The sequence below is a fragment of the Taeniopygia guttata genome, chromosome 1 (genome assembly GCF_048771995.1).
Source record: "Taeniopygia guttata chromosome 1, bTaeGut7.mat, whole genome shotgun sequence".
Taxonomy (NCBI): Eukaryota; Metazoa; Chordata; class Aves; order Passeriformes; family Estrildidae; genus Taeniopygia; species Taeniopygia guttata.
The window spans coordinates 77,349,140-77,360,891 of NC_133024.1; the positions used below are offsets into that span (position 1 = coordinate 77,349,140).

The 11,752-nt window shown below is 36.7% G+C and overlaps 1 protein-coding gene across 5 annotated transcripts in view; it reads left to right on the forward strand.

Annotated features, from left to right (window-relative positions):
• PCCA (propionyl-CoA carboxylase subunit alpha) overlaps nucleotides 1-11,752 on the forward strand; it is a 268,217-nt gene that overhangs the window by 198,220 nt on the left and 58,245 nt on the right. For all 5 annotated transcript variants that reach the window (XM_072931572.1, XM_030276646.4, XM_072931569.1 and 2 more), the window contains one exon: nucleotides 11,693-11,746. In XM_072931572.1, coding sequence (XP_072787673.1) covers nucleotides 11,693-11,746 — 54 coding nt within the window. The remainder of the gene's footprint in view (nucleotides 1-11,692; nucleotides 11,747-11,752) is intronic.

The window sequence follows — 11,752 nt, forward strand, 5'->3', positions numbered from 1 at the left end:
TGTACAAACAGCATAATGTTTCTATTTTGAGACAAATATACTTCACTGAAGCTCTGAATGCACTCAAAGTTACTTACTTAGAGTTTTGAATATCTTGCTTTTAAGAAGAAGCTCATTATTTAGACAGAAGATTACCCCAGCCTATAGGCTCTTTTTATTTAGTGGTCTGTGAGGAGATAGAGTTTCTTAATCATGTAAAAAATAAGCAGTGGTTTACTGAAAAAAAAAAAAAAACCCAACCAACCAAAAAAATGGATCAGCTGAAACAAAATTAAAAAAACTCCCTCCTAATCCACAACAAAATCCCATATGGGGACCTACAGTAAACTGAGTCTCTTCCTCATGGTTGGATTGTGTGATTATTACACTTCTGGGCCTTTGTAGTTTGAAAGTCACAGGGCAGTGCATCTCCCATGTAAGATGGTTTTTTATATACTTATAAGGAATATGATTAGTTCCATGATTTGAGAAGATAAACATAGAAAACATCCCAAACCAGTGTGCCTCTAAGAAAAGAGGACTGAAAAGCTTAAAGTGATTGTATTTTCTTTTCTTCTGAACACTTATGTCTTTGCAACCAACTCCACACACCAGAGAATGCTTTTCTAAATATAACCTCAGTCAGGATTTATATATTTGTTGACAAATTATTTATTTACAAATATCTATTGATCCTGGCAATAATGATAAACAAATCAAAACTTACTGAAAGCATTTTTCTGCGTACAACAGTATCTATTTCCTGTACATTTATCAGTGATACAAGGGTCAGATTTCTCATAATTTACAATGAAATGCATGAATTTAGTTTTTAATTTTTTGCCCCTGGTAAATTACCGAACTGCAAAATACTGTTTTTGCTGTGATTGAGTGTGTATAGCTGAAATAAATTTTTATTTTAAGGCTTTTTTTTTTTTTGTTTTGTTTTGTTTTTGTTTGTAACTATTATAATACTGTTCCATTTTGGTGCCATTTTATGAAGTACATTCCTAATATTGAACAGGAAAAAATACCAGTGTATGAATCTATAAAACCTGCCTAGGTGAAAAGCATTATATTTAGAATGGATAACTGTGTTCACAAGACCTCATTGCAAACTATATTGCTATATGACTGGATATATAACTAATAGTAGTAACACCATTTAACTAATAAGAGTTGAATTGGCAAAAATTCGTTTCAAAATTAACGATCATATGATCTGAAGAAGCTTTTTTCTAGGAGCTGAGCCAGCAGTAGTGTTACTTGCACTCCCTGAGTATGACCAAACCCTATGAAATACTGCAGATCTAGGCACAGCAACATGCAATGAGCTGACTGTATGGTATCTAGCCAACAGAATGTGGAATAAGCACATATGTTGTTTCCTTCTCAGATTTTATCTGCATTTGCTTTTAGCAAAGAAACTCAGTAGCTTGAGAAGTTATTAATCTTTTAGTGTATATATGTAAATTTATGGGAACCTTAAACTTGACCTCTCATAGTCACTCACTGGAATCAAAATTGGTTTTTTGGTTATATAGTTCTGTAGACCTGCCCCACTGCAAGAACCAAATTAGACAAGTGTGTTCCTGTAGGTCAATTTGTCTCCAAAAGCAATTGACCTCTGAGTCTTGAAGTATCTTCTTTCTGCAAAACCTAGCCCTAGAGCCATTTAAGCAACAAATATGGAAGAATCGAATAATTCCAGCTGTGCTTTATTAATTTTCAGCCAATCTAATTTTTCTTCATAGTTGGTTTCATTCTTCTAAATTTGCTCAACCAAATACAATCTTTGTGAATATTTTATTCCTTTGAAGGTTGGATTTATGCACCTGGCTCAGTCCTGCAGTCTGGCCACAATCTAGCAAAGCACTTAAATATAGAAACAGGGAATAAAGAATTTAAAAATGTTTTGGCTTGAAATATATTTATGTAATTATAGCTTAGACATTAAAATTTTTGCATATGTGTTGCATGCTCAAAAATAAGTAGTTAAGCATGCTTCTGTATTTTCACTCCTCTACTAAAGACTCAATTAGAATTAAAGCAAAGCAGAACACCAACTCTGCTACAGAGCTATGAAGGGCCTTTGAGTTTAAAACTCACATTTTCTAGGACAGTTTCTAGAGAATGGGACCCGAGTGCCTGTGGAGCAGTATATGCCCTGGTCACAGTCTGTCTAGGGCATACCAGGGCACAAGAAGGATGTGTGGCAGCCCCCCTCCTCCTGCTTTTGTTTCCTGTGTGAGGAAGCCCATCTGTGTGCAGCAGATGGGAGCTGCAGAGTGCCTGGCCAGGTCCCCAGATGAGAGTGGGACCAGAACCTTGGGGTGTACTGCAGGTCCTGTGGCTACAGCATAAGGGCTCTGAAATCATTATGCTGCTTTGGGTTACTGTGAAATCCATAGGGTTTTATACAAAGTGGTGAAGTGGTGAAAACTTGGGATCATTTGAGCAGGAGACTTCTGAAATACAGTTTCCAGGGATCGGAGTGGGGGTGGGATTCCATGGCATTTCTTGTAGTACTCAGATTTTATCATGGGGGTTGTTGTGGCCGTTTTTAGTAGTTTCTCAGCATTTTCTCTACTTATGACTAAATTCTGCCTCTCATTTGGAGAGGCTAAATGTAACACATCCTGAAGTGTAGGATTTTGTTCAGCAAGCAAACGACATTTTCTTGTACAGAAATATTTCACCAAAATGGTTTCCCATACTTGTTTCAAAAGATTTCAATGACTCAGAATTTGACTTACACCTAGCTATTATGAATTTGGACTTTGCTGAAAATCAAAGAACTATAGGAATATAGTTACAATACACCTTCCTCACATTTGAAGGGATTGGGTTTCATTTATTTGCAAATGCATGTTTTAAATACTCAGATAAAACAGGATTTGAATATATTACTTTTTAGTAAATATTTGGAATATAAATAAATGAATAAATGAGGTTCTTAATGATTCCTGTGAAGAGTGAGTGGAAAAGTGGAGGTTGATTTGAGTTGTGGAAAAGAAAAATAATTCCAGTGGAAACTGAGAGAATGGTGGCTTGGTTTGGTATCCTGGAAAGCAATAAGTTGGAAGAAAGAAAACAGGTGTATTTTGTGACAATTAGGGCATTTTTACTTCTCTGTCTCTCCTCCCATATACAAGTAAGCTAGATTTCAGTGAGCCCTGTGCCCACAGAAGTTGTCCATGACCTCTTCTGTCTTCAGCATGAACAGGAAGGAATTAAACTGTCTTTTTCCATTGAGTTTGAACATCTTCTATTCCTCATGGGAACTAGAATCTGAAGGGACCTCAAGATAAATCAAGGAATCCATGGGGTCCAACAGATGGCCTTGAAGCTAACTGCAGCTCTGTCCTTACTAGTCAGGTTGCAAGGGACAACCTTCTGCTGGGACACTGCACAGGAACACCAGGTATCAGCAGGGTGAGCAGGTTGCTCAAGATAAAAATGACTCTAAGAGGAGATCCTCAAAGCAACAAGTACTTTTATTTGGGCAAGTTCTCAAAAACTACCCTGCCAACCACATAGATTTCAAGGCTGCTCTATGGTAATGCTACATGGACAAATTTTACAACTGCTTAGTGCCGTTGAATGCTTTACGTTCATTGAGCCCACCATCAAACACTCAACTCATCCAGCAATACCTTTTACTTGCAGATAGTTCCCTGTAGCAAAAGGATGCTGAGCCAGAACCGTAGAATGGCTTAGTTTGAATTATTTGTCACCATCTTTGCCTATGTTGTTGTACCCCTTAGTTCCATCATATGCACCCAACCTTTTCACTGCCAAGCTGTTGGGCCCACAGCTCTGTTGTCTTGCTGTTATGAAACCTTCTACCCTGCAGAGGTAGTGTAAGCATTCTGCCCGGACCCTAGAAAACTTTTCATGGCTTTTGTCACCTTCAGCAAAGCAATTTTACAATAGCACTGGTGAGACCTCCTTTTTTTTTGTATTTCCTGGCTTTCAGAGAATTAGTCTCAGATGAGCAGAAGCTCTGTAGGATGTAGTGAGAACTCAACTGGACAAGGTCCTGAGCAGTTTGGTATCACTTTGACATTAGCCTTGTTTTGAACAGGGAATATGACTACCTGATTTCCAGAGGTCCCTTCCAGCATCACTGTTCTCTGTTTGTTGGGCATCCCAAACTCTGCAGTAAAGAGGTCTTTATCAGTCACAGCAAGGTGTAATTAAGAGAGTAATGGAGTTTCTAAACAAGAACATGATCCTGTAAAGATGAAATCATCAGTCTGAAGCTTCAAGTGTTTTTGTGAATGAAACAGATGAAGATTTATCAGGGGAGCTTTCTCTACTTAGTGTTAAAGGGAATTCAGTGATGGCATCACTTATTTTTTCATTTAATTTATTTATTGCATCAACAATTGCAGCAGGAGTAGTATATTCTGCATCCTGGGGTATGACAAATTTAAGTGCTTTCCTGATACAATATTTCTTTAGATTATTATTTTGGTCTATAATAACAGAAGAAATGAGAATGCTCTAAGTTATGAAGTCTTTGTTCCAGGGAAGTGTCTGACAGGAGAACAAAGCCTTTGCCTAAGTATTCATTTCCTACAACTCTTTAGAGACTTTTTTCATATGTGTATTTTTTTTTACTTTTGTAAGAAAATTACCTTTTTTTTTTTCATTTTGCTGTTTTGAGATCTCAGATGTAATCTGTGATAATGATATGATACATTATATAGGTTTTCAATCTAAAGTACCATTACCTCAGAACATTCATTTTCTTAACCCCTGAAAATTATTTTGGGAAGGTTTAGTGAGCAGTGTTCATGGCTGCTTGACAGTCCATTTTTTAGTACTGTGCAATTACTGCATATACTCTGCTCTTGTCCTTTCACCATGACTTCAAAATTTGTCTTGCTAGGTTGTCTCCAGAAGGCGGACGCAGAATAATCTGCAAACATTTGTTTATCCTATACCCACATAGCTGTACTTTTGGGTAGAGAAACGCCAGTGTGAGCCCCAGCACTGAATTCCTGCTGGCCCACATTGATTAACCTGTAGCTCACTCCCTGGGGTTTTTTTCAGCCTGTTACATTTGTGACTAACCTACCCGAATCTGGGACAAATTTCTTGTCTGTGATTCAAATGGAGAATATGTGAAGGGAATAAAAGCTCATGAAACTACAGCAGAAGAATTAAAATCACACACCACTACCTTTATAAATTCTTTAATGAAAATGAATATATTTTGTTCTGTTCATTCAGGAAGGACATAAGTGATCAATTGATATTTTCAATCAATCCCCGACATGCGTGGGGCACAAGGGATCTACAGGGCAGGATCTATGGGGCAGAAGGAATCTGTGAGGCAGGATTTCAGGATCCATGGGTCAGACAGGATCTATGGGGCACAGGGGATCTCAATATGTTAATCAAATAACTCAATATGTTAACAAAATAATATTAGTTGTCATGGTATCTTATGCCATATTTTTTTCCTCTTGGAGCTATCCATTTTCAAGACAAACAATATTCAAGACGAATAACTATAAGGATTCTGTATGTGTCCAAGGAACAAAGCATTGTGTTCATTCACTGACAGACCTTGTAGTTTTATGATATCTAAACCCTGAAAGATGAGAAATGGTTCTCTTGAACATGGTAACACATTCAGAGAGCAGAGGGGAAGGAAGAGGAGGAACATAAAAGTGAGAAAGGACTATGGATCCTGTCAAGAATTTTTCTCAGGGCAGTCACAGACATTATCAGATCTGGAATCACATGGCAGCGTTTTGACTGCATGATTCCCCCCCTTATAGGAGCAGGATGTATCATGGCATGCCAAAACAAGGGTAAAGCTTCCAGAAGTTCTAGTCACATTGTGATTCAATGTAGTTACAGCAAAAATTTAGAAGTTCACAGAGAAGACAAAATGCCTAATGGTTGTATTGTTGTAAATCTCAGGTTGAAGTAAATGTCCTTTAGATTAATTCTTTACTAACACCAAATAAACAGTATTTCCTGTGGAGGCTTTTTTTTTGGGTGGGTGGGGGACAGGATTGTGTGTGGGGTTTTGGCTTGTTTGTTTTGACTGTTTCTTTTTTCTTAGTTTTAAAACCGGTCATCTACTTCTTTGTAACACCTCATTGTCTCAGAGGATTAAAGAAACACATGAACATACTTAGAAGGCACTCTCTGTATATGTAATAGCATACCTGCAGTGGTTTTAATATTAAACAAACTTTGCAAAAAGAAGTAACAAGTAATAGTCACATTGGATATCACATAAAGAAATTTTGGGAAGGATCTGTGTTTGTTTTTCTATTTATGGGAGGACAGATATTCTTAAGTCATCTACTGCTGAATCCCAGGCATTAAAAGAACTCCTAAAATGTAGTGATATGGTGCCTCAGCCTCTTAGAAACTGCACCTGCACAGTTATCTGTGCGGACCAGTAAGCCACTCACCCTGTATTTAACATCTATATTTGTACTGTTTGGGAACAGATTACATGTAGTCCCTGAAAAGGGACTGAGGTAGCTTGCAACAGGTGCCAGGGGAGGCCAGTATTTCAGCATACTGGCAGGATTCCTTTTAATGTGAAAGACTGCTTCAGCACAGTGCCACTAACATCAGTCTCAGACATCTTTCACAAGTCAAAACACTTCACATACAGCACTTGATCATCTCTTTCCCCACTGGATGACTTCTGCCCTTGTAAGAACCTGGGAAATGTGGACATGCCCTGAGGAAGAACAACTGACTGAGGCTGCTTTTACTATAAAGTGTGAACTGAAACTGGTAATGGCTAAGGGTAGAGCAATGCACAAAATCAGGCTAACTTCCCATCTGTAGTTTAATGCTCTAAGGGGAGACAATGATGGCAGCACCAGTGCAGAATGTTAAATTGTGAAAAAGTGGGGTGATTCCCAAAGTGCAAAGGCTTGTGAGGGTGAACAAGACTGAATGTGCAGTGTGATATAGACAGACTCCAGCATACTACAAATCTTGGTCACTTTGCTAGTCTGGGATTACATCCTTCCACTGGGATTTTGCACAATGCAAAGGCAGTGCTGAAATGAAGTTCTGCTTGCTAGAAGGAGAGGGAGAATGAGACTGGTAAGGTCAAATCAATCACCTCTTTTTTGTTGAGAGGATGAATAAAAGGTTTCAGAGCTATTTCTGCAGCTTTTTCCTCCTTTCTCACCCAACCATGGGACTCCAAAGGTAGGAGTGACATGGGTGGAAGATGGAACTTTCCAGATGTCCAAGCACTCTCATGTATACAAAATGTCATAGATTAAGTACTAGCAAATGAATCTGTTAGAACTTTACAAGGTAAAATAGTGTGGAGTTTTTCCCCTGATGGGAATATTCCCCCTATGGTGGGAATAATTTGTTTTTTAATTAAACCTCTCTGGGGATGGTTCTGGCCTGTTTTGTTAGGTGGAATTGTCAAGAATTTATAATTATTCACCAAAAAATAGCATCCTCCATTTGAAATTCCTGGCATAAGATGTTCAGAATTTTTGTAAGTGAGCAGTTTAAATGAAGCGATAGGGGCTGGGCTACAAGAAATTCTGCATTCTGAAAAACAGCACCATGCTGGGAAACTACCAGTGTTTGGCTCAAAATTTATTCTGTAGCCTATCTATAAATTTTCTGGGTTTTGGTTTGGTAGTTTGGTAATTTTGATTTTGGTTTGGTAGCTTGTTACATGTTCAACTGAGAATACAGTCATGCCATAGCTTGAAAAAATTGCAAAAAATGTTGGCTGAGTGACAATATGTGTGTTTTCTGTCTCTAGAAAAAAGAAATGGTCTCCATTTACTTTCAGCAAATAAAGCCAGTATATAGCAGTTCAAGATAATTGTGTTTGAGAAGGCTGTGTACCTATTTATCTGATTGCCTTTGCCAGTTGAAATTAATTCTGATTTTGGGGGATATCATTACTTTTTCACTTGTAAGCAAAGGGGAAAAAAATTGCTTTTGGTCTGTTGGAGTTTCTTTGTTTTTGTATCATTCCTTCTCTGCAGCTGCTGCCTTCCAGTAGCTTGGAGAGTTTTAAAGACCAGAAGATTTGTTGAAAATAGTCTAAGATCTTGTTGTTCTCTAATGTCAGTTTAGAGTGTCTTTCAGTAATATATATTTTATGTTTTCTTGAGCTGCTTTATCCTTCTTCATGTAAAGGTTGTTATCATTTTTATCTGCTAGTACTCATCCATTGCAGGCTTAATGCAAAGCTGATTGTAACCCTACTGCATCTTACAATGAATACATCATTGATATCCAACTAAGTGGAAATAATTTTCTATGGCAAAGCAGAAGAATTTAAAGTCATATCACACTACCCACTTGTCACTTACTGGGATTTACAGATTAAAATGATTATCTATGAAATTACTGTGGTATAGCATATATGAGATAGAGGAGGAGAATCAAACACATTTTGTATGATTGTATACACTTTTCTATTTTTACATGTGTGCATAAGCATTTTGTTTGTATATACATAGCATATGCAGTATAACATACTGTAATCTGTGTATGTAAAAATACATATAATATTTATGTAACATTCACACCCATTTGACAGCTTTGAGACTGCATATGGATTTTTTGAAGTTGTGATTTTTTTTCCAGATTTGAGTTAGCTTGTTACTTTCTCGTAAGGAGAAAAATATACTTTTAACTCACATGATACTAATTAAGTTAGTCTGAAGCTCTGTGCACTGAATCAGCCAGAAAAGAAATTGGTTATAGCTAAGATTGCACAAGTTATATCAACAATGTAATTTTACTGTATTGGCAGGTAAAGACATGGGGGTGTTTTGTCTTTGAACAAATGATAAATTTCCCTCGCCTTTTTGCCGTAAACCTCCTAGCAAATAATTTGCAATTTATTAGGAGAGCAATGACAATGCATATAATTAGCTATTCTCTATTGTTACCTCTGTTTGATTACTTTCCTGCTATCACATGTAATATGAAACCATCTATTATGAGGTATAGAATATGTAAATAACTAACTTTACAAGAGAAACTGGAGACTGGTCCTTTTTCTAAAGAAGTGGGAAATAAAAGAATAATTGTTAACCATGTCCTTTCATTTTCTTGAAAACATCAATTACATTTACAAATCCCAGAAACACAAGCCTGCCAGTGGAACAGAAATAACTCTCTTCAGAAAAATCTAATCACATCTAATAGCTGAAATTTATTTACTGTAATTTGAAACATTAATTATGATAATGTTCTGACTTCTTTTGTAACACAGTTCTCAAAGCCTGGCAGTTCTCTTTGGTCTTGCTATAACATATGTTTTGTGACTTGAAGAATTTCTTGTCTTTCTTCTTTTTGTGTTTTACGTACACCTGTGAGGGAAATTTCTTTTTCCCCTCTGTTTCTTAACTATTTTCTTTACCTTCCCCATTATTCTCCCCCCACCCTTGTCCCCCCAGATGTTGATTTAAGAGATGGATTTTAGTGCTTATACTGACTTTAAATGCAATTGACACTGAATGTAATGCCTTTTTGGACACAGCAAACAGCAGCAGTGGGAAACTGCTGTAGAGGGATATCAGTATGCCCCAACAGTGTCAGGGCAGTAAAAATGCTGCTGATATCTTTGTCTTGTCTTGAGGCTGAGGCTTTAGAAGATGCCTTCATTATATACATATTTATTTGGCTTCATTAAAGTGATTATTGAATTATTTTTGCAAGGGCTTGGTTTTTGTTATGCTAGCTTATTTGGCAGCAAGTAAAGAATATCTGTGTGAGGAAATACTTTAATGGTTTGCTTTTCAGTTGTGAAAAGTAAGTCAAGTTGTCAGGATACCTGGCTTTACTCTGAAAGCCTTTAAAGAAAATGACAAAAGGGCCTCTACTTTTCGTTTTGTTTTGTTTTTTAAGTTGTGTTTTTCTGTGTGACATGGAGATTAGCCAAAAAAATGGAATTTTTATTAGGACATGAAAAGGTCTCTAATGACCCTTGAAAATGGACAAAAGGGTAGCACAATAAGTGACAGAACTCTAACGAGGGTGGAGGGCATTCCAGGAAAAAAAGAAATTAAATCCTTTAATTTTTTTCGGCTTGCCATTTTCTGACAGCTTATCAAGTGGTTGGGACTTGTTTGTTTTGGCATGTGGTTCATTCATTGTGGGCAGCCGGTACTTTGTTCTTCTTTGTGGTTTCCAAAACCTGATTGTGTTTATCCTAGACTGTGGGAAAAGTGTATATTCCTGTTTCCTTTATAAAAGTAAACGTCAGGTTTTGTATGAAATTTTATTTCCCATATTTTCCATTCCATTAATCATTATTGTTGAAATATGTCAGGCTCTGGCACATCACCCTTTGTTTTCATATGATTGTACAGATTGCAATGTCAATGTGTGACCTGTTAAGTCAAAAACTAAGCATGTTTGGACTGTAGTAATTACTACTTCATACAGTGTGGCTGAGGAACATGCACCATTAGTGAAAAGGGACCAGGATTTAATTTATTGCTATTAAAATTGTTTTGGGGGACATCTAGCTATTTTTGTGCAGGACTTTCTCATTTGGTCAAGACAAGACTTAGGGGGAGCCATTATTAGGGCTCTTCATATACCTGGAGGTAGCTGTAGAAAGGAAGGGAATAATCTGTGTTTCCTGTGTGTAATGAAAAAGACAAGAATTAAAATGAGTAATACAGTTTGAAGTAAGGGTTATTTTAATCAAGTATTAGGAAAAAGTTCCTAATGGTCAAGATGCAGAGCACTGGGATAAATTGCTTACGGAGACTTATGTGATATTTTTGCAAATGAAACATTTTGAGAATGAGTTAGAAACACATCATTTGGGAGTGACACTGGTGTGTTTTGATTCTGCTGGGAGTCTTAGGCTAGATCTCTCAAGATTATTTGCAGCCCTGTTCTTATGATTTTTTGTCTTTAAAGTGCTGAAGGCTTCTGTGTAGTTCTTTGCAGTAATACTCATCTTCTCAGATCAGTGCTTTAGTACTTTTATGTACACTTGGCATTGTGTAAAATGAGGGCTGTGTTCCTTCAGTTGGGACCTATGTGGGCCAAAGCTTAGACAGAAGGAACAAAATGTGAGAAAAACCTTTTGACTGAAGGAGAAAATGATATGCAGGAAGAAAGAATTCTTTATATGTCTCACATATTTAAATTATGTTTAATACTGTGTGTAACCAGTAATATATTTTCTCTTGTATTGTCTTGCGGCTTACTGACAATATAATATTTGAAGACTCTTTAATAACTTCAATCAACTCCTGAACCACAGTAGGTGACCAGACATTTCATAAGGTCGTTTTTTTTTTCTGTTTTCAAAGTAGCATCATTGGAGGTTTGCATTTTAAAAAGAGATTAAAATATCTCTCATTAGGAGAGAATGAAGATAATACTAAATGTGAGTAATAGGAATACAGAATCATAGAGATGGCAGAAGCCTCATTATTCATGACATTCGAGCACAAAGTTGCTCTGTGTTGTACTTGGCCATATTTGCGTTCATTGTCTTTCAAAAATAAATTTTATTGAGTTGACTGAACTAAAACCAAAATCTGAGATGAAGTATGATTTAGATTTCCAGTACTTCTGTTGAAGGAAATTATTTTATCTGTTTAATATATAGATTTATGTATTAAATTATTTTTTTTTACTTTGATATGACAAAATGGAATGGTTGCAAATTTTGAGTTGCTTTAAAAATTCTTACATTTGTATTTTTCAGCGGATTTCTCGGAATGCCTCTGGAGAGACAAGCATTCAGTTTCTTGGCACAGTGGTAAGC